Source organism: Uncinocarpus reesii, genomic scaffold, assembly GCF_000003515.1.
Source record: "Uncinocarpus reesii 1704 scaffold_2 genomic scaffold, whole genome shotgun sequence".
Taxonomy (NCBI): Eukaryota; Fungi; Ascomycota; class Eurotiomycetes; order Onygenales; family Onygenaceae; genus Uncinocarpus; species Uncinocarpus reesii.
In genome coordinates this window covers 3,352,064-3,377,446 of record NW_003052499.1, presented here as the reverse complement: position 1 = coordinate 3,377,446, position 25,383 = coordinate 3,352,064, and the positions used below count along the sequence as shown (strand labels likewise).

At 47.7% G+C, this 25,383-nt stretch overlaps 12 protein-coding genes across 12 annotated transcripts; 8 read left to right on the top strand and 4 right to left on the bottom strand.

Moving 5' to 3' along the window:
- Positions 1–684: 684 nt before the first annotated feature.
- On the top strand, positions 685–1,409 carry UREG_04130 (uncharacterized protein; the record flags this gene model as incomplete). Its single annotated transcript, XM_002544567.1, has 3 exons — positions 685–720; positions 790–856; positions 919–1,409. 3 exons carry the CDS (start codon positions 685–687, stop codon positions 1,407–1,409), a joined length of 594 nt encoding a protein of 197 aa, XP_002544613.1.
- Positions 1,410–1,897: 488 nt separating this feature from the next.
- On the bottom strand, positions 1,898–2,465 carry UREG_04129 (uncharacterized protein; the record flags this gene model as incomplete). The annotated part of the gene is made up of 3 exons (XM_002544566.1): positions 1,898–2,181; positions 2,253–2,322; positions 2,430–2,465. The coding sequence occupies 3 exons, from the start codon at positions 2,463–2,465 to the stop codon at positions 1,898–1,900; spliced, it is 390 nt and encodes a 129-aa protein (XP_002544612.1).
- An 827-nt stretch (positions 2,466–3,292) lies between these two features.
- On the bottom strand, positions 3,293–3,845 carry UREG_04128 (uncharacterized protein; the record flags this gene model as incomplete). The annotated part of the gene is made up of 2 exons (XM_002544565.1): positions 3,293–3,518; positions 3,715–3,845. The coding sequence occupies 2 exons, from the start codon at positions 3,843–3,845 to the stop codon at positions 3,293–3,295; spliced, it is 357 nt and encodes a 118-aa protein (XP_002544611.1).
- Positions 3,846–5,890: 2,045 nt separating this feature from the next.
- UREG_04127 (uncharacterized protein) lies at positions 5,891–6,521 on the top strand (the record flags this gene model as incomplete). Its single annotated transcript, XM_002544564.1, has 2 exons — positions 5,891–5,983; positions 6,045–6,521. 2 exons carry the CDS (start codon positions 5,891–5,893, stop codon positions 6,519–6,521), a joined length of 570 nt encoding a protein of 189 aa, XP_002544610.1.
- A 627-nt stretch (positions 6,522–7,148) lies between these two features.
- UREG_04126 (uncharacterized protein) lies at positions 7,149–7,759 on the top strand (the record flags this gene model as incomplete). The annotated part of the gene is made up of 2 exons (XM_002544563.1): positions 7,149–7,241; positions 7,334–7,759. 2 exons carry the CDS (start codon positions 7,149–7,151, stop codon positions 7,757–7,759), a joined length of 519 nt encoding a protein of 172 aa, XP_002544609.1.
- Positions 7,760–9,228: 1,469 nt separating this feature from the next.
- On the top strand, positions 9,229–10,049 carry UREG_04125 (uncharacterized protein; the record flags this gene model as incomplete). The annotated part of the gene is made up of 3 exons (XM_002544562.1): positions 9,229–9,300; positions 9,390–9,442; positions 9,617–10,049. The coding sequence occupies 3 exons, from the start codon at positions 9,229–9,231 to the stop codon at positions 10,047–10,049; spliced, it is 558 nt and encodes a 185-aa protein (XP_002544608.1).
- A 653-nt stretch (positions 10,050–10,702) lies between these two features.
- UREG_04124 (uncharacterized protein) lies at positions 10,703–12,721 on the bottom strand (the record flags this gene model as incomplete). Its single annotated transcript, XM_002544561.1, has 3 exons — positions 10,703–10,741; positions 10,827–12,095; positions 12,173–12,721. 3 exons carry the CDS (start codon positions 12,719–12,721, stop codon positions 10,703–10,705), a joined length of 1,857 nt encoding a protein of 618 aa, XP_002544607.1.
- An 818-nt stretch (positions 12,722–13,539) lies between these two features.
- UREG_04123 (uncharacterized protein) lies at positions 13,540–15,477 on the top strand (the record flags this gene model as incomplete). Its single annotated transcript, XM_002544560.1, has 1 exon — positions 13,540–15,477. One exon carries the CDS (start codon positions 13,540–13,542, stop codon positions 15,475–15,477), a length of 1,938 nt encoding a protein of 645 aa, XP_002544606.1.
- A 475-nt stretch (positions 15,478–15,952) lies between these two features.
- UREG_04122 (uncharacterized protein) lies at positions 15,953–16,646 on the bottom strand (the record flags this gene model as incomplete). The annotated part of the gene is made up of 3 exons (XM_002544559.1): positions 15,953–16,375; positions 16,450–16,525; positions 16,588–16,646. The coding sequence occupies 3 exons, from the start codon at positions 16,644–16,646 to the stop codon at positions 15,953–15,955; spliced, it is 558 nt and encodes a 185-aa protein (XP_002544605.1).
- Positions 16,647–19,952: 3,306 nt separating this feature from the next.
- UREG_04121 (uncharacterized protein) lies at positions 19,953–20,662 on the top strand (the record flags this gene model as incomplete). Its single annotated transcript, XM_002544558.1, has 3 exons — positions 19,953–20,035; positions 20,100–20,346; positions 20,402–20,662. 3 exons carry the CDS (start codon positions 19,953–19,955, stop codon positions 20,660–20,662), a joined length of 591 nt encoding a protein of 196 aa, XP_002544604.1.
- Positions 20,663–21,957: 1,295 nt separating this feature from the next.
- Positions 21,958–23,138, top strand: UREG_04120 (ribosome biogenesis protein BRX1; the record flags this gene model as incomplete). Its single annotated transcript, XM_002544557.1, has 2 exons — positions 21,958–22,208; positions 22,307–23,138. 2 exons carry the CDS (start codon positions 21,958–21,960, stop codon positions 23,136–23,138), a joined length of 1,083 nt encoding a protein of 360 aa, XP_002544603.1.
- A 652-nt stretch (positions 23,139–23,790) lies between these two features.
- On the top strand, positions 23,791–24,876 carry UREG_04119 (uncharacterized protein; the record flags this gene model as incomplete). The annotated part of the gene is made up of 1 exon (XM_002544556.1): positions 23,791–24,876. The coding sequence occupies one exon, from the start codon at positions 23,791–23,793 to the stop codon at positions 24,874–24,876; it is 1,086 nt and encodes a 361-aa protein (XP_002544602.1).
- Between the last annotated feature and the right edge of the window lie 507 nt (positions 24,877–25,383).

The following is a 25,383-nucleotide window of genomic DNA, read 5'->3' as shown; positions in this document are numbered from 1 at the left end:
CTTCATTATCAACAGTCATCACTTTGCAATATTCTTCTAGGGGAACTAGTCAGGAGGCACGGTCTCGGTAATCAGCGTTTGATTCTCTTTGCTCTGTTGCCCTGATCACCTTTCTTTGTTTATTTTGCAGTATCAACATACAACAACCATTTGCAACGCTTTTCCTCAACACATGCGCACTGATTCCAGCCCTTTCTTCACTTTTATATGCAACCCATCTCCCCCTAGCAACACATATCAAGAGAAACACCAGTCAGTTACCAGCCTTCATCTTTCTTCTCACTTTCACTTCGTTTAGTGTTGTCTCACTGTACCTTTTTGCCAGAAGTTTCCTTGCATACTCACAATATCTATCTTCTGCTACAGCTTGTCTCAAAGTGTCCAGCGGCCTCGAACCCCTCAGCTTGTCCCCAAGTACATGTCACTGTTACTTGACTTCCTGTGACCTTATCGATCCATTTTTCAGTTTATCAACACCAGGTTCGGCCTCTGCTCCCTCGTTGCATTCACAGTGTTGCCCTGCTTTTACTCTCCTATACTTGCATCTGTCTCATCTTTTACTCCTTCGTTTGTCAATACCAATTCTCATCCGTCATGACTTTGTAGTCTACCAATCTTCAGAAGCGCTTTATCCCGCGATACAATCCTGATATTCCTTCAAACACCTCATCAATTCGACTCAAGATGCCGATCAAATGGACCTCCGAAAATGATCAAATTGTAAGTTGACTAGTGATAATATCTGCTACTACAAATCCAGTTTCTCTTTTCTAACATATCTTCTCACAGCTCCTGTTGAAAATTTTGGAGACTCATGAGATGACAGTTGATACTAGGAAAGTCGCGGAAGCCTGGCGTACGTTGTTTGCAAAAATAAATCTTTATCCAGTTAAAACGCCGCTAATAACACATTTATAGCCCAGGGGGATCCTAACGCTATCCCAACCCCTCGCGCGATTACAGAAAGATTACACAAGATCAAAAAGACAGCAAAGGAGAGCATCAAGGGAATCGCTGGGGGCACCCCGAAAAAGGCGACCTTAGTCAAGAACAAAACACCAAACAGCGCCGGACCACGTAAACGCAGCGCAAACGCCTCCGGTACCCCGGTTAAAAGGATTAAAAAAGAACCTGATTTGGATATTCAAAGTTCCCCACTTGCTGGCCATGGACATGCTGGAAACGGTGAGGGAAACGAACTCGTGAAAATGGAGGACTCCGATGCTACCGTTGGTACTTCTCTGGGGGGCATCGATTATGCCTGTCCTTCAAAACGCGTGAGAATCGCCCCCCGCATGCGTGTGGGTTTTGTGGCCTATGATGATGATGAGGATACTGACCGTGATGCAAAGTACGAGACTGAAGGCAGCGAGTACCTTGACTGTGTGAAGCCGGACGAGTACGCGTGAATCTCGTACAGCTTTTAGTTTTACTTGGGGTCGACGTAAACGGTTTCATCCTTTTTACAGATTGTCGAGATTGGTTTAGAGGAGAATTTATCTCGCTTTGATACTGGGGGATTGGGCGGTTGGTAGTTAGTTTATATGCAAAAGAGGCTTTGAATACAGTGACCTTTTTGAATCTGTCTCTGTGCTAGTATAACATGACCAGTATCTGGGTGTATGAAGTTATTCCAAGTCCAATGCGTCCATTTGATAGACGATCATGAGGGTGGCTAGAGGTCAATTGAGGTAAACAGGAACTGTAAACGACCTTGAAATTCAGATATCCTAGCAATCAGTTGCCCAAAGTACTCGTTCTAGCCCATGCTACCTGGGAAGCAACACGAACAAGATCTCCGAAATTCCAACAAGCCTCGCAGGGGAGACACACCAACAGCCCGCTCAACGAAGTTCAAAAATAATAGACGGGGTTTACAAGCAAAGCCTCGCAATATTCAAATAAACGCCGCATCATCGTCAGCGTTTTCCGCTTTAATCTTCTTGTTTGCAGGTTCCTCCTTGACAACCGATTCATCTTCGTCCATGTCTGGCTTAACCACAGCCTTGCGCTTCCTTGCTGAAGTACTCGGAGTGCTCTTCGAGACCGCACTGCGACTCTTCACAGGGGTCTTGGGGGATTTCGAAGGCGTTGTGGGCGCCGAGCCAGCTTCACCTCCATCTCCATCAGCCAGTTTCTTGAGCTTTCTGAAACGATGCTGCAATGCATATTCGGTGACGTCTTTTTTTTTTTATATTCGGGCTTGTTAGCGGAATTGCATTGAAAAAGAGCAGAGATGGTGAAAAACTCACCGTCGCCCATGTACTCTGCCACTGCCTTGAGGTCGATTTTCGGTGCAGTTCTCATAATGGCAACCAAGAGCTTTGGATAGTCAGTTTCTTAAGAGTGCGCATACTATAATCGGGAGGCTTGTTTCGAAAAGGCGTAGGGTTCAGGCTTCTCTATGTATAAAAACAAAGCGAACTTACCCGGGCATCGGCTTGAGCATTCCATGTGATAGGCATTCTCTTGAGAAGAGTGAAAACACGTGGTTTTGTTCTGGTAATTTTATCACTGATATCAAAGCCTGTCTCTTTAAATGAAAATGTGTTCGTAACGCGAGTGCGTGGTTGCTTGCTCTTGGAGAGTTGGAACTGTTATGAAAAAAGTGTCAACAAATATAACAACACTGAGAGGAGCTTAATCAAGAGGGGTAGTTAGGGGTCGACGTGTTTTTTTATGCCACTGGCAGTAGGAAGAAAAAGGATCTATCAACAAACACAACTGTTGTGTTGTCATGTCAACCTCGCTCGGTGCGATCAATCCCATGTCCCTAGATTGGATCTCTACTCTATATTCATCGAGGATGGGGGTATTATGAACTTGCGAGCTTCAACGATGGCGTGTATAAATTAGATCCATGTGGTTCCTACTATTAGATACCCTTTTACCAACGCAGCTTTGGAGGCAGTTGGGCTACTGTGGATTAGTTGATTAGTCGGCAAGGCTCTATTGAAGTCAAAGGAATTTCAAGAAAGGGATTCGGTATAAAACATCAATTCTGTCATTATGCGGCTATCGTGGGTCGAGGCATCAAGTTTGACATAAATATCGCTCGACGTGAGAATGTACTTTATCGGCAAGCCAGCAAGAGCAGAAACAATAAAAGCATGGTAACAGAATGCCCCGAATGTCATGAAACTAGCCTAGAAGTCCTCCAAATTGGGTATGCCAGAAAATTACCAATATGGAAACGCTAGAAAAGGCGAGTCAGCATATAATGGTTCCCGAAATAGGACAAAACGAGCGAACAGATTATACGCACCTTAGCGACATGTCGGGAAGAAATGATTCAAGCAGTTCCCTCGGCGTCTTTGGCAGCATCAACGGAAGCATCATCGGCCGCGGCCTTTTTAGCATTTTTACGAGGACGTTTGGTAGGAGTTTCACCGGCAGCTTTGGGCTCTCTGGGTTTGCGCTTGCGCGGAGACGGAGTGACGGCCGCACCGTTTTCGGTAGCACCGTTGGTATTTGGAGAGCTGTCAAGGGTGCTTTTCTTAAGTTTAGCAAAGTGCTGCCTGGATAAGTATTAGTATCGATGCTCGAGTTTCATTTTGTTGTGATATGGCGATGAAGGAAGGGTAGTATTGCAAGCAGTATGCTGCTATGAAATTTCGAGATTTCTGGCTTTGTTCAATCACAAAAGCTAGATGGAGTAGAAAAGGCCTCGACTTGAAAGCAAAACGAAAGGCAAGAATGTAATCGAGCACATACCGGCACGCTTCAGCAGTGAACCCGCCACCCATAGCGGCAGCGACGTTGTCCCAATTAGCTTTGGCACCAGCCTGGTCAATAACGTTCATAAGCAATCTTAGATCAGTCGTAGCGTCCCATGGTCCAGGCATTTTCGCGATAGGTAGCGAAGATGAGGAAAAGGATATTGCGAAGAGACGAGTGCTATAGAGCCGATCTGAAGTGCTGAGATAATGTTGATAGAAATTGGGGACTTCTATGATGAAGAAATAAATGCGAAGAGTGTGAAGGAACAGAAGAAAGATCGAGAAGAGAAAGTCTCAGATTGAAATTTATAGGCGTGAAAAAGCGGGTTTACGACAGTAACAGGCAATACCCCTTTCCGTCTTATAACCAGAACAAGTGAAAACAGATACGGCATGTGACTCTGCGTTCTTAGCAGTAAATAGTCTGTATCATCTGTCTGGAAGTGTGTTTGTAGCGATACAGTTCTCTGAAGCACACATTCTATCTCGGAAGGAATGGTAACAACTGTCGCCCAGTAGAGGGAAAATTCTCTGTGTGGCTTGCTCCCAAGCCAAGCATTCGTTCAATCCATGAGGAAGATGAAGCTCGTCCTGGCTACAGGAGATACTTTGTCCACTTGCAATACCGGCAAGGGGAAAACATCTGTGCTAAGAATACCGAAGTCGATGCCTATAATACTGATCGCACCAGTATTTTCTGCATCTCAAACCAGAAAAAGAGTGTTTTCCACTGATTAGCTGCATGGATTCTGAGAGAACAGAACATGCATGCCTGTAGCGGCTCCGGGCAATGGATTAACCTTGAAGGAAAAGGTGTACTTTCATATCTTGCCGGTCGAGGGTTCATGGCTGTCCTTTAGGAATGACCAGCAATGAGCCCCTACCGCTATGGTAGGCTCACAAGGCAAGGCCGCCCCAGCGGCGCTGACTCGATGGATATAGAGAGCGCTACCTACCCTTTTGGAGTCTCGGCGTCACGACAATCTCTCGCCATTGGTCGGTACCCTGAAGCCAGATACATACTCGCTCTGTTCGTCGGCTCGGGGTATAGTTTGCATCTTCTGGTGAGCGGGTTGATAGCGGCAGAACTGGTTTGTGTTATACCGGCCTCATCCAAAGCATGGCCAGGATCGTGGACGTGGGGTTAAGTTGATGCCCATACAAGTATCCATCACGGGGGTAAAGAAAGCCTCCGGTTTCAATATCTGTTTTCGAGTCTCCGGCCAGGGTAGTATGGCCAGGTCAGCCAAGATGGGTACACGGGCTCAGCGGAATCTTGCAACGGTGGCCAAGGAATATGCTCTGGGAAAAAAGAGGGTAAGCCTAGTTTTCTCTCTGAATTCATGGATTCACCTGCTTGCAAGCAAGAGTTGTCACCATTGAAGATGATGATTGTGAGGTGAAGTTGGAATATCACAAACTCGCTAACTAGTTGCGCCTTTCCAAGACAGGTTTAGCGTCTCATCCAGCACTCTTCTACGACATTGCATGTTCTCCTGTCTTGACCAACTCACTCCATAGACAGACATCTTCTTTCTGCAGTCTGCCTTTATTGTCAAGCTAAATGAAACAAAGGAGAGCTATCTGTCCAGTGTTTAGGAACATAATGTTAGCAACAATACTAAGAGCACACTGCCAATCTTGCTGGAACACAGCATTACCCAAACCAGCCTTCAACTGGAGGTTGGGCTAAACACAATCTACAAGAAACATGCGATCAAATGTGCCATGCCAAAATTAATGTGGCAGTGGCAGCTTCAGCTTGGATCTTTGTCGCGGTTAATGACATTTTCTGATTGACATCCCTGGCTTTCACTAACAAAGCACGGGAAATTATCCACATTCCGACAATGCCTTCAGTCTTGCAAACTCACACAGATCCATATGACCAGAAGCTGCTAGTATGTTACCTGAAGATGGACATATACTGGATGCTGGGATGATTAGGACTGCATGAAACACACGACCATAATCCCATTTATAAGCCCCATTCCTCCCTGCACAAACCTTCATCACATTGAATTTTTGCCTGTTTTGGAGACAAGAACCGGTGATATTGGATGTTGACGTCTTGAGACAAGTCATTTGATTGACAATTCTTAATATTCATTCTACTTGGGTCAATCGAAACTACTTGTTCTTGATACCCCGTGTCTCCATACGACCCCGACATGGCAACTCTTAAAAGGAGCAAAACTCTACCGGCCGATGGGCAGACCACCAAATTCCTGTATACAATTTTGAAGCAATTGGACCTGAAATCGGTATGCGGCGCCTCTGAGTGTATCTTGCCCATCCCTCAGCTGACATAGTTTGTCCCTGGAGATTGATTGGAACCTGGTCGCCTCACAACTGGACATCACGAATGGCCATGCTGCAAGAATGAGATTCTCCCGCTTTAGGCAACACATGGAAGGAATATCTACCACTCCTAGAACTCCTCGCCCCAAGAAGCCGAAAGCCACCAAAGCGAAGCCGAAGAAACAGAGCTTCAGCGACTTAAAAGCACAGCCCGAGCCACCCAAAATCAAACCAGAGCCAGCTATCAAGGTGGAACCGAGCCTCATGAGCCAAATAGATCCCTCTTTGCTTGCTTTTCCACGAGTTCCGGGACCAATGCAATTTCATCCGTTTTCAACAGTTGCGCCCGCAGACCTAACCAGGCCCTATCCGCCATCGGAAATACCAATCGGGTATCCGCGACCGCCCATTGGGCAAAACTGGCCTCATATTAAAACTGAGCCCTGCGATCAAGAAGTTGTCATGACGGATGCATTTGTGAAGACCGAACCCGATAACTGAGCATCGGGTAATGATTTTGACGGAAAGACGGCGGTGCCTGGGCTTCCAACAGTTTTCCTTTGTTATATGATATCCTACAGCACCTCTTTCTCACTGTCGGCTCAACTTTTTGCTGCATGATTTGGAAAATGGTTATCACCAAATTACTGTCTTCCAATTCTATCCATATGCAGTTATATTACTGGTTTCCAGATCTACTCTCTGTTACAGCTCTATCTCAACATCACAGAATACCATAGCTTTCACACCTTTCATCCAGCGCCACTGATATTATAATTTGTTCACCTAAAATTGGGCACCGGGTTTCCAATATCTTCTCACTTGTGGCCCTGCAGGTAAGAAACTTCCCCTGAATCAGGTGAGCTATCCCGCAAGCTAACTCAACAGTTCGGTGAATTTCCAATTCAGGCACCGTATCTTTCGTCTCAGATACAAGCCCATCCGGGCAAGCCATTCCTCTTTTGAACATCTCCCGTATTGGTCTTGTTTATAAAATCCTTTCACATCACACGCTCTTCATCACTTTCTTTTTCCCTAGCAACTCCATTCTTCACATTTTGTTATTTCTTCTCTCCCACAGATCACAATCAATTCGCCTGATATCTACTACATCTTTCACTTCTAAAAATGGCTGAAACCACTCCCGAGGTCTCAAGCAGCAGAGTTACCGACGAGACATTTATGATGGAGTGTTTCAGACACATCCAAAACCCCGTTGTTGTAAGTGGCCTCCAATATCCTTCCACGACTCGAAACTTCTAGAGCAAGCATAGGTATCTCTGCCTCCCTTGATTAACGCGAAGCGTTCTCAGGTCGATGTCAGTGGGGTCGCAAAGGCCTTGAACTACACCAACCCGGTGTCTGTTTCCAACCGTCTTTCTCGGTTGAAGAAAAAGTTCAACCTTCGCGTCAGCTCCACCACCGGTCCCGTTCCGGTCGGCGACGAAGCCGACATCTCCGCCGCAGTTGCGGGCGCGACCCCAAAGAGCACTCCCCGTAAAGGCGCCCGCGTTGCTAAGGGTCCGATAAAGGCCAAAGCTCCAACCGATGGTGAGGAACCCAACGACGGCAGTCCCGTAAAGCCAGCCAGAAAGGCGGGTGGCGGCCGTAAACGCAAGACCGCTGCGACTCCAGCTCCTGTCGAAGAGCAAACTGAGAATGGTGAAGCCACCGAGAATGGCGCGTCCCACATCAAAGACGAAGGTGCTATCGTTAAACCAGAGGCCAGCGATGCCTAGGAGCAGATCGGCCTGGTGGTAAGCGGACACGTCCTGAGTTCTTGGTTGTTAATCACTCCCTTTAACCACTTCTATAGATACCTTTGAGGTCGCCACAAGTTCGACCATCCGCTCTTACGGAAACCGGTCAATAGTCCGTATCTTAAACACGCTTTCTCGGGATTCTACTACGACTCAAAAATGTTCTAATCGTTCATGTTGAATGCGCTTTGTCTACCCCAAACTGTATCTTGATCTTGGTTTCCCCCTGCCTGTATTCTCTCATTTGCTTTGGAGGATTGATAACTAGCTTTGATCAACTGGATAATCAGCTTGGGATGATATCTTGCTTAATAGTAGACAGCTCAAAGGCAAATACGATTTTTCCCGACTTAGTGATGTTACTGCTCCTTCTTCTTGATATTTGTTGATGAGAGCCTAAGCATGCCATCCTCGCAAACACACATGTAGAATGAAGGTTAGCCCTTCCTAGGTGATCGACCCTAGTTATGGGAATTCCGCAGAGCCCGGCAAATCTAGATGAATAAATTGTCCAAGGGCTAGACTATCTGAGCTATCGCCGTGGCTCAAGACACCTCCAGTAGAGTCCTGTAAATGATAAGCGCCCCTTGCATCGTCGTAAAACAACTCTCGTAGTTCTTACTGGGCGTTGAAGAGTCGTTCCATATATCAAAGTGGTTTTAAAGACTGGCATCCGTATCCTGGGGTCACCTTCGGCAAAGAGCCTCCCATTCCATCTGGTTGAAGAATATCAAGCTGACCAACTCATATAACTCCTCCATCAACTGTGTGCTGAGAGGCTCCCCTGAATCCCTTTTAAGGTTCAATTTCTTCTTGTCTGCTTTTCCTTCTCTTCCATCAACTTGCAATCCTCCACCCTGCTACTGTGTCTTATCAACTATCTTTCAGGAAGCACTCTGCTCTGCCATTATACAGTGCACTTCTTCTACCGTTGTGCTCCGCCAAACTATTTCCCCTTTTTGACAACAGGGTATGCACCGCACGCTCCATATTCATTTGCAGGAGACGAGAACAATATTGACGCGCTCGACTTGGACAACGCATAACAAGGGAGCTAGACACGAGTTGTTTTGAGGACACCAAGGTGAGAGGCCTCTCCAGTTGACTAAAATCAGATCCGTTCACCTGGGTAGTTGATATACCGCCATCAAGTGAGAGCATAAAAGTCCCACACACTCCCGAAAGTCCTCACATTTCTGTCTATTTCCCTGATCAGGGTCAGCAATGCACACACATCCTTTCAAGAAGTGAAAACTGTTTACTCACTTTCTCTCCTCTGTCCTTTTGACATATTTCACTGCACCTCCTCCTACCCTCAACATTCCACTTTCTGCCATACAATCCCACAGCCTTCTTGCAATATTTCATTTCAAATCACAAGAAGAAGCACACGGAAAGGTGCACTGTGTGCGAGATCCAGTCTGATATCAATTTATCAACAGGCAAACATGTCGCGTATTAGTGCAGACGACCAACTCAACTTTTTGTTGAGTTGTGTAAAGAACTCCAACAATGGAAAGGTACGTGAAATCAGCCTCCAATAACAAATGATAATCGCCATGGCGACAGATGCGTGCGTTCCATTGCAGCTAACAATAGTGCCTTGTAGGTCAACTTTGCAGCCGTCGCAGAGGAATGTGAAATTGTCACCAAGGGCGCCGCGTAAGTCCACCCGCATTGGAAACCCCCCATTCCAAAAAAAATCCGCCTGTTGTGGGTATATGATACATCTGGAAGTGCAAGCCATTTCTTCAAATATCAAGAACCTATGGGCTTTCACGACTTCTCATGTTTCAATTTTTAAGAATCCAAGATTCTAACCCCAATCTGCCACAGCGCAAAACGATACGAGCGGCTCATGAAAGCCAACGGAATCAACCCCAACGGCGGTGGTCCCGCTACTCCAGCCGATGGCGAACCAAGTCCTCCTGAGACACCCAAAAAGCCTCGCAAAGCCCCTGCCAGCAAAGCAGGAACCCCCAAGGAGCCCAAATCTGCCGCTAGCACTCCACGTAAGCGCAAGGGAGGGAAAGCAGCAGGCGCAGCGGCCGATAACTCCCCGACAAAGAAGTACAAGTCTGCCGGAAAAATCAAAGCGGAAGATAGCGACGATGGTGCTGCCGCCAACAATGATGCAGCCTCTGGTGAAACTCAAACTGGCAACGCGGGCCCAGAAAATGATCCTTTCTTGGTAACTGCTGTTGGCAGCGACAAGAACGTCGATATCAAAGCTGAGAACGTTGAGGAGGACATTGAACTTGAGGTTTAGATGGCAATTCTTTTCCTCGAACAGTTCCCGATTTCAATGTCTGCAAAATACCTTGCTGCTTAACATAGTGATTGCTTTGGTACTTGCATAGAGGAAATTTTCAATATCGTACTTAAGGCTTGATTTTGGGGAACGCCAGGAAGAAATGAGTGGCATATGGATAGTGACTTGAAGAATTTCGTGTTCAATATCGCTGAACAGCAATCAAGCAATCGCAGAAAAAGGTATTGATATATTAAATGGACGTTTGGTGAAATAACAATCCAATGTAATCAAATGGAATTATAAACACCAGCAATACCATCTCCCTGAATATTTGGGTTCTCACTGAAGAATAAAGGGCAAAAAATCAATTGTTCATGGCAATACTACCTTTCAGGCATCATCCATCACAACTTCAAGTATCTTCTTCTTGTACTGCCTTAGTGCTGCATCTCGCTTCCGCATTTGCCTCTTCAAGCTCAAATATCGCTGTTTCCAATCCGGCTCCGTGAGGAGCAAATCACTGCCGGAGTCATCTGCTTGTGTTTGTGAAATATCCCCCGGCAATCTGTCCGCTGTCTGCGACCAAAAGTCGACGGGGTTTCCACTAGCGTCTACCGATGAAATGGAAATTTGAATTTTCGTTGTGGTCGTGATGCCGGCTGACAGCATCAAGTCATAGTGAAGAGTGCATTGGATTCGAGGTGGCCCTTGAGGCATATCGTCAAATGTTGTATGAGCGATAGGCATGGAATCCGTTTCTCTGGGCCTGGAGGTAACAGTCGGTTCACGCACGATGTTAATCCTCAAAGGCCCAAGTCTTTTTCCACCCAGGCCCAGCCGAGGACCCAGACCTAGGTAAATTGCGCAATATACTGCGAAGTTATTGGGAGGTTGGTTGGTAGCACACTGAGAATCGATCTGCTTGAGTATAGCATCGGTGATGATGCTGGAGCCCTTCTCACTCAGAATACCAAAGCCTCCAGAGTTTTGCGCACGTTGAACTTCAAGTGAGAACATAGCTGCTACTCTGTCGAGAGAGAGGGTATCTAAGTCTTGAGGTGAGATGAAATGTTCGGGATGCCCAGGGTAAGAATCTTGTTGGTCATGGTCGTATGGGTGCGTTGGCTCTCTGATGACCTGGTTTTCAACAGATGGCCGACGATACTCTCCATTCACGAGAAGCTGAGGCGTCGCCAGCCTAACTGGGGGCTTGGGCGAACCCTGCGGGACTTGAAGCTGGAGTTTTACTGGCCGTAGAGTGCCCGTATTCGGAGTAGGGATAGAACTTGCTGGATCCTGCGCCGCATTGCTAGCTACATCCCCGCCAACCCTGTCTAGGCTTGGAAGGTTGGAATCCACAGGCTGAGAAGACTCGTATTCTGCAGGCATCGGGGCATTGAAGGTGCCCCCAATGTCGGTAGCTTTGGCACTTTGGAACGCTTGATGATTTCTTTCTTGATCCAACGGAGCTCCACGGGGCGGGGCCCATGGCGGGAAATCCGGCTGATCCCTCCGCCGCTTATAATGCAACTTATTTGCGACATCGGGAGTTATAGCGGAGCGTGGCTCTCTGTCAAAAAAGGCATCCTGAGGCGCAGAACGAGGGGTCACAGCTGACTGAGGATATCTGAATGGAGAAGTTCGTTGTGCACCAGGGAAATCCCATCGTGAGCTGGCACCTGGTGGTACAGCATGCCGTTGATGCTCAGTCTGACTATTGGTGCTGAATACAGAGTTTGTCGCCCAATTATCGTGTTGCTCGAAATCATCTGGAACCGCGCTCCATGGAGTGTAGGATACATCGCCGTTCCCACCAACGATGTTTTGTGTGTCTAAGCGTGGTCTTTTGGGGGTCTTTTGTTCAAGTAACGCTCGTTTGCGGCCCTTTCTGGGCTTCCACTCGGGGAACAGGGCTCGCAGAACAAGATCGTCCTCCCTTGGCACACCGTCCCGGGCATCCCCATCTTGCTCCTGCATAGCACCGATATTGCTATAATAAGGGTGTTTATTCCCAAGACAGTAATCGAAAAAGGCATCCACGTGCATGGCACGCATCCACCGCTAATGGGAAATTAGAATCAAGACAAAAATTTCATATGGACCGAATAGAATGAGATGGATCGGACCTTAAGGCGTACAGCATACTGCTGCACTTTCTGTGTGCTTTGTTTCTTCTCCAGAGATGGAGGCTCGACTCCAAGCTCCATGGCCAATTGGATCCAGGTCTTCAGCTCCTTGCGGTCGAATTTCTGTATCAATTGCCAGAGAATATATATGCTGAAACATTTCCCATCGCTTCGGGGCGGTGATCGGAACATTCTCCGCAGCTCGGACGTATTTGTAGTGGTTGGCACTCCCGGGTTGCAGTAGAAAATGAAATCTATATAAGCATCGTCTATCGTTGAGTCTGTGATGTCGCGCGATGGCGGCGTGCGAGATTCGATAGACGGCAAAAGCTCTCCGTTCCGCACCGCTGCGGAGACAGGTGGCGACATGGACGCTGCTGACTGACTCCTCCGGAGGAGCTCTGAGCGAGGTAATCGAGGAGAAGCCTGGAGACTTCCGGGAGTGCTTCTGCGGTACAGCGGAGGTGACATTGCATTGCGGAAGGACCCTTGGCTCTGCGGTGCAGAAGGAGTGGTGTTACGGATCAGATCCGAAGGGTTTTCGGGGTGCTGTTGGTCCATGATGGACGAATCTGTCTGCATTGGGACGTTTCAAAGCGGAGATGGAAAGATATACAGAGCGCAGTGGCCGTTTAGCACACCATTCCAGCCGCAAAAGATGTAAAAGGACCAGTAAAGGAGCTTCCTTGCCGCATTCACTACAAGGGGAAGCACGGAACGATCGACCGGAGTACGGGTCCCTGGTTCTTTGACAGCTGTTTCAGCGCATGAACTCTCAAAATGAACTGGAATTGCAGGTGTGAGACACTCATAAAAGGGAAATGGCCTCACAGGCCGTGTTGCGGGAGCTGGAGGGGGAGCTTGAGGAGTGCTTCAGGGATAAAAATAGCAACACGAAGACTTTTCCCCTTGGCCGCCAAAGATCGCCCCCTCCTGACAGCTGGAAATAGAACGGCTTGCATTAGCGGCCCAGCTCAGTTGAAGGGAAATTTGCGAGGTTCGCGCCGGGCAGAGATGAAGCTGGGGTGAAACCAAGATGAGAATACTGTACTACAATAATCAGTTGATCTTCTCTCTTTCTCTCTGTCTCTCCGTCAAAGTGAAGTCTGGATATTATGTAAGCAACATAGATCACGTGATATACTACTGTCATGTGACTTAAACCTTATTACAAAGCGATCAACCTCAACTTCACTCGACCTCCAACTCAACTCCATCGCAAGACGCGATCCTGTTCTATGGGCAACAAGGCGCTTCCTGACAGCCGCAATTCCATCGCTCTTCCAAGGAGCCTTGGACTGCTCGCCCATTCTGATATCCTTCCACTTTTTCACATCATCTAGTAGAATTGGTTTCTACTCGATTTCTTTCATTTCCAGATGGCTCCAGGCACTCGATCAATGTCCGTAGCCCGTCAGCGGCCGGCACAGCGCCCTGTTCGTTCCACACGCAGCGCAGCCACTTCTTATAAGGAGTGGTCGGACTCGGACTCGGATTTCGAGAAGGCCAACCGGGCGATGACACATGTTGAGTACGTGTCGGAAAGGAAGTGGGAGGCTTGCCGCTCTGCCCGTTCACCACCAACTGACAATCCTTTACATGCCCCGGAACACAGCCCTGGGCCGGCGAAGAAGCCAAAACTGGACGTGGATGAGGCCAGTCTACCTTTGGACTCGGGCGAGGCTAAACCGCCATGGGCCACCCTCCCGTACCACATCCTTTTCAAGATATTTCTCTATTTATCGCCTTTTATGAATGGACAACCTGTGGTCGATACGTCTCGGTCTGTCAAATGCCTGCTAGGACTCTCTCGCCTCTCTCGGGCTTTCTTTGACCCAGCCGTCTCGGCACTCTATTTCTCACCGCCCGTCCTTCCGGCTTGTAAACTGAAAGGCTTGCTGGAATTGTTAAAACAAGATCAGGACTCCCTATGTATCAATTATCGGACGAAAATTAGACACCTTGTGATGGACACTTCCGCGAAGCCTCAAATGGTCCATGCACTTCTTCAACTCACCCCGCAGCTCAAATACTTGCGGTTCTTTCACGCCGGGGGATACAGGCAAAATTCCAGTCGCACAATCCATTCTCCCCATTGGCTATTTTGCGACATGCCTCAACCGGAAGCCTTACTTAATTTACGCCTTCATAGCTGGGAGTGGAATGGAGGTATCTGTCTCCCATCCATCAAGTCTGTGCATAGCCATCCGGCATTTTCTTCACTTCAGAGCGTGCGCTTTTACCACCTCTATCACTGCGATGGTAAACGATCTGGGCCTCCTGGGGACTTGAACTATCAGGACCCCGCTACTCAGGCTCATGAGCTAGCCTCCGCCCTTGCTCTCTTGCCCAACCTAAAGCGGTTAGACTTTACCCAATGTTATTTCACTTGTGACCTTCTACCTCTGCTCCCCATGGATCTGAATTCACTATCAATTGTTGGTTGTTATGACATGAATTCCTCGGTTATTAGGAAATATTTATCAAGCCATGGGCGGCACTTGCATGAACTGGTCCTGGCTCAGAACAGCAGGCTCGATATGTCCTTTGCCCCTCATTTAGGCGAATTTTGCCCGCGGCTCAAGGTTTTTATTATGGATTTTAACACCGCCACGAGAAGGCATTCGCGGCAGGAATCTGAGACGAGCTCTGAAAATTTGCTCTCGGATTCCGGATTGCCTACTTGGCCGTCAACTTTGCAATGGCTGGAACTGCAACGCTTAGGTAAATGGCAAATTCCGGCCGCGGAACGACTGTTTAACTCCATCATCGACTCTGCTCCCCATCTTCGGGACCTGAGGACACTTATCATCACTGCAATAATTGATGTTGACTGGCGTGACCGGGCAAGGTTTCGCAAGCATTGGATGAAAAAACTAGAACGGACTTTTCTCCGAAACGCACCACCGCCCAGCAGGCAATCGGCGAGGGACAAAAGGTCGGCATTCGCTCGTGCCGCTCCGCCTCTTAGCGAGAGCGATACCTCGGCCACGGGGGCGTCGTCAAACCAGAAACAGACACCGCAGCAGGGTCCAAAGCGGCGAAGTAATCGCATTGCAGCGGCTGAAGCCGTGCATATCAAGCCAGTCGTAAACAGAACCTCGAACGGTTCCCCTGCAAGCGTGACGTCTGATAGTTCCCCTGGTGAAACATCAGAAAACCACCTGCATGGAATGTGTGATGTGGTGAAAATTCGCATTGACAATTTGCGACCCGCCACCGTTCTTCTAGACGCTGAAAACATCAGCGACGATGAAAGCGGAGATTCGGATTGGAATGGTGTCGACTTGGACTTTGACAACGGTTATGCATGGTAGGATCCCTGGGCCGCCTTGGCGCTCTACAGACTCGAGATTTGATTTTAGTTGGAATTTCTTCCGATTCGCATTGTCGTAAATTTAATTTACTTTTTTCGTCTTGTTCTCGAACATTTCTTCGAGCCCTTTCATATCGGACTTTTGTTTGCCGGGGCCCTGGGGTCTAGACGCCGGGCGGGCGGCGAGGCGTTTTATGATAGGCAATCCAAAAAAGGGTGAAGGGGGCAGGCATACTTGTAATTAATAGGCATGGATGGTGTTGTCCTTGGGCTTACGGCCTCTATTATAGCAATGCCATATTAACTTGCGTTGCGTTGCCTTCGGGGGTGAAATTAAAGAGTTACTGGGGTTATGGACGATGATCATGGCTGATGAGCCGAGGATTTCATCCCCTGAAACAGTTCAATTCATTAGTTAACTAGGAAATGCTGATCTACTCTATATAATGTTTCCGGCAAGGCTCATGTCGAGAGAATCAGCATTGGAATGGTCGAAATGGCGTATTCGGCCTATTTTCGAATATCCCATCCAGAGCACCCGGGAATCCTCCTACTTTTTGTCCCAACTCATGCTGCCTTGATCTTGTCTTTTCTGACGAATTTGAAGCTTCCAACATGCAATCGAGTTCCAAGACATTTCCGCCATCATTCAGAGGTAGGGCAAAGGCAGACTCAATCGAATTTTCGCCAAAGAACAAACTCGGGCTACTAGAGCCATCCCACGAGCAAAAGTCCCCATTCAAGATGCTAAACGCAGGGCCGGCCGACGTATGCGCTGCTTGGTCCATGGCTAGGGGGTTCGAGTCGGCGGTGCCTATTGGCAATAGCTGCATGTCCTGCTCCTCAATGGCCGGGTCATAGCTATGCGATAGCCCCCAGAACCCATCAATGGTCAAGTCCTGGAAACTATAGGAGCTTCCCGGCTCTGAGCTGCTTGACTCCAAGGTTTGGCTGATTCGTCCAGACTGTCTACATGATGCTGCCTGGGGCCTTCGACCGCTATGGCAAGAGGATCGTGGTTGTCTGTAGACACACTGCCGTCCCAGTCTCTATTAGAAAAAGTCAAGTTAGGGTCATGTCTAAAATCTTTCAGAGCAGACACCACGCATACATGACACTGATCGCATGGCCTGGCCCCATTGCCTTCAGGGCGCTCAAAATCATTAGCATTGTGTGCTTCTCCTCCCTGGCAATTTCAACTCACATCTGACTTTTCTTGACTTGCAGGATTCACAAGCTCCACGACGCCGAGTCAGTGCTCGTTTAGTATCGCAGGGACGAGCTGCAGCGGCCGTCATCAGCCGCTGTCTTGGGCAGTCAAGCGAAATAATTTTTGATGGAGACTTTCAAAGTTGCCAGGATATAGACTGTCGCTTGAGCACATAATTGAGATCACTCGGCTACGACTCTCGTCTCTGACCTGATATTTAAGGTCAGAGCAAAAAAAATACTCGACCCTCTATTGCCCTTGACACACTGGAAGGAGCCATTGCTACGCTGATCAGGGAAGTTAAAGAGGCAAGCCACAGGTCGTGCATCACAGCAATGCTTAGTTGTCGGTCCAAAAGTGGGAAATTTGTCAAGGGCTGGCAGATACGAAATCGTATCTACGATCTTGTTGGCCGTCTATCCTTCAGCCCTGGAAAGCCCAGCTGTTGGGAGATCTCAGTTGCGGACATGATCGCCGTTAGACAACATTTGGAAGCCTCGAAGACGTCCGCAGATCACTGACTTTAAGCTGAGCTGACTCCACGGAATCATAAACAATGCTCATCTGTGTTCCGAATAAGGCCACGCATCTACTTTTTGTAACAAATGTCCGACTTGTTTAAGCCCTTGTTCAACCGTCAAGCAACGCTGTTCAGCGTCTAGTTCAGTCCCCGCGGACAGGATCTCGCGGGAACTGAAGGCTGCGAGTGAGTTATACAAGGGTACTTAGAACTTGGACCTATTGCTGTTAGTGTTTTACCCAAATCATTGACAAGTTCAATCAAGCAATTGATCATCGGTAACCATCAAAAGCTTGGATTATCCCCTGATGCTGTCAACGTAACCCAACAGATAAAGAAGACACTGATTGGTGCTATGCCTGGACATATCTATGCTGGAATCTCTCAGCCCTTGACCTGAAGGATTTGTGTGACACAGCCAGCATCGTGGTTCTCGCATGCAAAATTGACTCACAAAGCAATCAACTTGCCCGGATATTCGGGATATCACGGCGGAAGGAGTCTAATCCCTGTGATCCTGCTAGATATATTTCGAGGGGTTGGATTACAAAATAGACGAAGCCTTCTCGTTTTCCTCTGGCTATATTGTTTTTCGATTTCAGGAGTCGGATGGGCTGTGGGCCTAGACACACTGCTCATCGGCATTACTTTCTGGGTTATGCTTGTCTCTGAATATCATAGTTCTCGTTGTTGGCCAAGCGGCGGGAATATGCTTAGACCAAGGGCGGTAGCCTGCGCGCACAGATTTGATTTTACTCCTCTTTTGAGAAGGCCATAGTTGTGGTTTCTCCAATTCAGCTCTCTGCTTTTGCTTCTTTTACCCTAAACGTGAAACAGTTTCAAACTAGATATCTTTTTTTCACGTAGTTAACAGTTATACCCTTTAAAATCTTCTTTATATGACCAACTCCTCACTTCATGGCCAGATATTGTAAGAATCTATATCTGCAAGAAATTGTCGCAGGATGCCACCCAAGTTGCCCTTCTTAATCAAGTGCCTCCCAGTTGAAAGACTCATATTTCACCTGTGCCACATCATTCTGTGGCACCAGCCAGCATGTATTCAAAAAGCCTTCAGCCTCCCAGCTCATACGAGCGCTAGGAATTGGGAAAACGTCGGAACCACTTCAATGAACATAGGTGCCCTTGCGCTGTAAACAAGGTTTTAGAAATATCTTGCCATGAAAAGGCTGGGCCCGGGAAGGATAAACTGGAATTGCAGCTCCTTCGTCTCTTCCATTCATCTCTTTCTCCGCTTCTTCATCAGTATTGTCAAGTAATATTTTGTGTTTGGGGGGAGATTCTGGTTCTGATCACTTGCCTGAACCTTTGTTAGTGACAATAAGTAAGCTGTGATATTTCGAGACACAAAACAAGTTTCGTTTTGAAGTCCTCCACGCGCTTAGTTTCCATCTCAAGCCAGCCGTACTCTTTATCTCCAATGTAGGTGCTGTCAGGGTATGTGGTTGCAACATCAAAATCTATCCACACAACTCGTTCTGGGTCGCTAGGTACAAGCAGGATGTTCTTGGGATAAGGATTGTGTTCAACTAGAGCGAAATGGACCTGTTGAATGCCATTGATACTCTTGGCCATTCGCTCTCTGCTGTAGGTAACGCAGTTCATTAGGAAGGCATTTGGAAAGATACTCTATCAGGATTGAGCTGGGGGGATGGCAGTCACGCAAGAAAGTATTCAGATGAGGAGCAAAGCCCTCTGTGTCCAAGGACAAGGTGTATCCGTAAAAGTATGAGCTGACGTTCGAATCCCTTTCTGATAACAAAACCAGAGCCAAAGGCGTTAAAAGGTTCTTATTAATAGGCAAGTGAGATGACTCAGAACCGTGGAGGAACCTTGGGACGAGCGACGGGAAGTCTACCGTGAAACTCTGTTGATGTTGGGCAAGTCCTTCCACGTATTGTTCAATATTCATCGGATATCAAGTTATCGGGCGGCGCTAGAAGCAAGCTGTGCAAATGCTCAGAATGTCAGTCGTCAGCTGGGAAATCAAAACGTCTGAAATCTGGAGAATCAACCTGCGCCCTGAAATGCCCGTCTGTGGCTCGATGTCAGTGGCGGTTCTCCCAGCTCGACACATAGCTGTACGCTTCGATTGGTATCAAAGATGCATTTCACTGAATCGTTCAAATTGATCAAGAAGCTAAGGGACAATATGTTGATCTCCACCTGATCAGTGTGTATTCTTCTCTTTGGTGCTGCCGCTTGCATTAATTAACTGGGCCCTGCAGTTGGAGCGGCAAGTTGACTAGCCCTTACATGCATCTGTTGAGCTTTTTGGTCACGCAGCACCACACATTTGCCATCCTGGACGACGGGAGACCACTTCAACTCCCTTCCATCCACTCAAGCCGTCCACGAGAAACACCAACAGCGGCTATTCGAATCCAGACTCGAATAACTCGTGGACTAATCACATCTCCCACGATTCACACCATGTTGCTGATGTAGCGTCGGTTCTGGCTTCATCATTGGCGACAGTCTGGTCGATCTGGGTGGCCACATTCTTGTCTCTTCGACCTATCTCCCTGGTTTTCAACTCTTTCTTTCGTTTAGCCGCTTCCAACTACCTATTTATTCTCGTTTGGAGCCAAATCCTCTTTACGACGTGCTATTCTTCGAGCGACTTTTATTTTCCTTGCGTTCTCGTCCAGCGGTATCGTTTGCGGGCTGTACGACTATCATCCAGACTATCTCTCTCTCCGTCTTTTCCATTCAGGCTTGAAGCATGAGTACACAATCATCGAGGGTACGAAGCCCAGCAGATGTTGGTGGGCCATCTGCCCCCCCACCACCGCTGCCCGAAGGATGGTATGTTCCGGTCGCTCTGTCAACACCTAGAAGAAGCTGATGGCTAATGGTATTTGGATTCTAGGCTTGCACAGTGGGAAGGGACACTACAAAGGTGGTATTTTGTCCAACCCGCCACAGGCAAATCGCAATGGGAAGTGCCCACTGAGCCTTTTATCCCTACTCCGTCTTCAACGCCTCACTCTGTTGCAAGTCCGGGTCCGTACCATGCTCCGCGAGCAGCAAGCCTGGCGCCGTCCGAGACCGAAGCCGCTTCAAGAGAATTTCAAGAGTTAAGGAGTGGGAAATTCTCCGGCACCAGCGGTTTCTCTGTATGTGAACGCGCCGTCAACGATATTTTCACCCTCTCTGACTACTTCAAACTAGAACCCTTCATTCGGAAATATGCAGCCTTCACCATATCAGCAGGTCTCGACTCCTGGATCCCAACGCACTCCTACTCTCAGTGGCACGCCAACTCAGAGCGATCAAATGCACTCATCCAGGCCGCCTAGCCAAGGCATTCTTGGGCAGGTTGCATCCGATCTAGCGAGCCGAGCCAACTCTGATGACATGGTCGATGTCCAAAAATCCGTATGTATACCTTACAGCTCCTTAGTCATTGTTAAGGGTGGACTGAACGATTAATCTAACTGTTCAATTGCTCTCCTCTTCTTACAGAACACCCCCAACCAATACACATATCCTCAAACGTATAGTCAAGTCCAGGGCACAACAAACCAAGTTCAAGATGTTACTATGGGACAAGAAACATCGTACCTACCAAACGAAAGCGCGGGTACAAGTGCCCCCTTTACTGCCCAGCAGACTCAAATGTATGCCACAACGGATTCTGGCCAGATTCCTAAAGGAGTTTCCCCAATGAATATGCCAGGTGCACCCCAGATGTCCCAGCCCATTGGAGAAGACCAGCCTGCGATGGCCCAACCAAAAGGTAATATCCCATTGGATCCTGGACCCCAATATCAATATTTCCAGGGACAAACACCCCCAGCCCAGCCAGGAATGATGCATTACCCTAACCAGCCCCATCAGCCGCCGGATGGATATTACCAAAAAGGACCCATTCCAGTTCCACCAGGCCAGTTTCCACCCCGGATTTCGCCAGCTTCTCAACCAATGGGAAATGGTATTACTGTAATCCATCAGGACCCTAATGCCACACCCCTTTTCCCAACTCGGCATTCTGAAGCAGAGCGTCGACGCCAACAGGCCGGATTTAATAGCCGGACGCCCCCGGGTCAGGCTTATCAGATACCGCCAAGCGGCGGTTATACCCAGAATGTAAACCCCAATCAAGTAGCGCCAGGATACCCCCAATATGACCAGTATGCCCCAAGGAGTGGCCAGAGACAATCAAGCCAAGGAAGTGGCCCGCCATGGGATTATGATAGAAGCCACATGGATCCCCAAGGATACCCCGCGCAAGCTCGTTATACACCGCCGCAACGGCAACAACCCCCTCAACATTACAGAGCAGACAGTGGAGGTTATTCCGGAGGTTGGGGACGATGAATCTTTTTAATGACCACTCCATATAGTTTGTTTACGCAATGATGACGGGGCCGGTGGAGGATGTTTGTTTTCGCATTTTTCTTTTCTTCATTTGGCCTTTAAGAGCAATTCATCCCGTGGTTCGGTTTACTGAGTTTTCGAAGATGGTGTGTAGCGATACATCCGAAGCAGCGCTGTACTAACTAATATTGATGATTTCCAAAGTTGATGGGCGCCCTTGATTGGATAGCGAGTGGATTGTCTAGTTTTTTGTAATAATTGACTAAGCGCCCTAAGGCGGTGGGATCGCAATGCTCAAAAAATAATTCTGCCAAATTGTATTTTCACCTGTGAGCGAGCTGCGAGATTCTTCGATTGTGGACTTGACTGTCAAAAACGCAAAATACAGTGGTCGGATATACTCCGTAATGGCGTCCGTATATAAATCCATCGCGAAAAGACGGAAGGTCAATTCTGAAGAGAATGAGCTCGACGGGGATGTGCATATGGAAGACAGACTCAGTGACGAAAGCAGCGACAGCGACCTGGAAGAGTCAGACGAGGAGCACAGCATAAATGGCGAAACGATGACAAAACCTAATGATAGTTTATCGAATTCTTCTGGGTTTATGCCGAAAACCAGGATCTTAATGCTCACCTCAAGAGGCGTATCACATAGGTGAGTGTCGTGTACAAAAGCTAGCCCAATTGATCTTGATTCAGGTCCTAATATACCCTTCTGAAATCTAGACATCGTCATCTCCTTGCTGATCTCAGCGCCCTCCTTCCACATACCCACAAAGAAAGCAAACTCGATACCAAGAAGAAAACAGCGGGCTACAATTTCCTCCTCAACTCACTCGCCGACCTCCACTCCTGCAATGTCATTTTTTTCCTAGAAGCAAAGAAGCACGGTCAAGATCTTTACCTGTGGCTTTCGCGACCGCCTAATGGCCCTACGATTAAATTCTCCGTTACCAATCTACATACGATGGGCGAATTGGGCACAGGATTTGCTGGGAATTGTCTAAAGGGTGGACGTGGGATAGTAGTGTTTGATCCATCCTTTGACGATAAAGAGATCATGAAAACCGGAAACGAGTGGAGGGGATTGGTCAAAGAGATGCTCAGGGGAGTATTTTCTGTGCCAAAACGTGGCGTTCGGGGAATGAAGCCGTTTATTGACCGTGTGATTGGCATATATTGGGTGGATGGGAAGATATGGATTCGGGTTTTCGAGATACGAGAGACTGATGGTAAAGTGGGAAAGGATGGCGAAGAGGAAGAGGTTGCAGATAAAAAGAAGTCGAAGCGAGGGAAGGATGGGCTGCCGCATCTCTCCCTTGTCGAAATCGGTCCGCGATTTGTTCTTACGCCCATCGTGATTTTGGAAGGGAGCTTTGGCGGCCCTGTTATCTATGAAAATCGGGAATATGTGAGCCCGAATCAAGTACGACGGGAGATCAGGCTGAAGAAAGCTGCCCGATATGTTTCCAGACGGGCTGGGCAGATGGATAGGACGGTCAAGAATGCGGCATTGGGCTTAGGCACCGAGGGTGAGCCGAATAGGAAAAAGGATGAGCTTGATTCGCATGTGTTGTTTGCTTAGGCGCGTTCTTGGGTTCTTGTCTCATGGGTTCCATTAACGGAATGTAACTACAATATTTTCCTTTATTTTGTAATACCCAATGGGTGTATTATTCCTTTCCAACCGACCTCCCATCATTGAATGGTTGTACGACGCCAAGTCCAATACCAGATATTCCGCTTATCTAATCTTCCTCTTGAGCCCCTTTGCCTTTCAATTGAACCTCTTCCCATCGCTCTCTTGCCTTCTCACCAGCAACCATGGAAGCAAGGGAGGATCATCCAGGCGCTTTGCGGCTGCCCTTTACTTGCGATTTTATTCTGGCTTCTGTCAGAAACTTACAGAAAGATGTAATCACTTCCTCTGAACCCCCCAGCAGTGGGGCCGCCAGCAGCTAAATCCTCTCACGCCTCTCGTCAACAGCGGAGTTGTGCTCGCGATTGCTTCGCAACGTCTCTGTTTTCCATATCAAGGACGGTCTGATATATTGAGACTTGGTTTAAGCCAATATTTGAATCGACAAGTCATAGATAAGCTATTTATTCAAGCGGGTATACGATCAAAAAGACTGTTTTTTTTATAGATATTAAAGGTATGGAAAGGCTACTGTTATTCATTGCTAAAGCAATCATGCCCTAGAACTGAAACTAATCATAAACATAGATTTCTCAAAATGCTTTTCGAATTCATGGCCACGGAGCTTGTGCTCCACGTATTTTACTCTTGCGACTCCATTGCCGACGTGCTAAATCTTTCTCAAACTTGCCGCCGATTCCATGGAATATTTAGTGCTTCGCAGAAAATACCCCTTTTAGCTAATGCTGCCGAAGCAGAGTATGGACCCTTGCACGAGGCAATTCAACTCGTTACCCAAAATGCCAGCCAACCCGCGCAATCCATTCGCCAGGCTCCCATGTCAGTCAACCTACTAGAGCAAATTGTTCAGGTTGGAAGGGTAGCAAAGCGGTGGGAGGAGATATATCCCATTAAGAAATGGAAATTTGATTACGAGAACCGGCGACTGTTGACCGATACAGAGCGTTTCTACCTAAGGCGTGCCATATATCGGCTGTGGTTGTACTCGCGAGCGTTTCATAATCCCTCTTTTCCGCGTACCTCGCGCAGTGTTCCGTTCATTGTACGAGAACGCTCTCAACTGCTGCATAATTGGTCAACGAGCGAACTAGCCGAGATCGAGGATGTTCGAGGGATCATTCGCGCTGTCGTGCAGAACCACATATGTCCCAGTAATGGGACTATACAGCGCAAATTCCACCAACGCTATCCGGATACCGCTCGCTCACTCCTGTTCAATATCCACCTCAGCTATCCTCCGCCAATATCGACTCAAGTTCTCGGCAATAACCATACTTTTGACACTCTCAGGCCCAACGGCAATGCGAACAATAGCAATGAAATGTTTCGCCATCACACCACCCCACCGAATAAATACGCCACAAAGTTTCGATCAGATCTATACCATGAACCTGGCCTTGAGGGCTGGGGCGACGAGATACCACACTATTACGTGGTTGAGGATATGTTAAAATTGGACCCCAGCCAAATTCTTTGGCTACGGGAGAATGCCTCGTCGAAGGAACAAGTGGAAAAATACATACGGTCTATGGGTGAGTGGTTCGAAAACAATGGAGAGACGTTTGCGCAGACTCTGGAGTGGGTAATCAATGAGCGTGGAGACGATATTGTTCTGTTTAAAGAGGCAATCGGGGGTGGGAAGTTTGGGATTGCACGGTCTTGATATAGATCTATATATCGGTTGGAATCTCTTGGTTGTCTGGCTCTCTGGTGAAATTCAAAGGATGTTAATTTCTTTGATATTAATTATTACTAAATTTATTTTAGTACTAGCACCTTGCCCTCGCATTGTAGGTATGTACAATTATTAACCATGCTGCAATACTCCGTACGTTGAGGTTTTCGGTTTTTAAATATGATTTTAAGCTGCTAATCGCCTTCACCGCTCCCTTGTAAGTGCACACAAATGGCGACGGGCGTCTCACGAAAACCTTTATCCACCACTGAAAAGTCTACTCGAGACCACATGTACTGGGTATGATGGATTCGACGGCGGAAAACAAATGGGACCCTCTTCCGATAAGAAAACAGAGAGAAGAGAAAAAAAAAAAGAAGAATTCGACAGAGTGAATTTATATTATTGGTTTAAAAAGTATTTCGAAACGTAATTCCATACTCGATCGAATCGCAGGAAGAAACCAGCAAAAGAAAAGAGGGAAAAGGGAAGAGA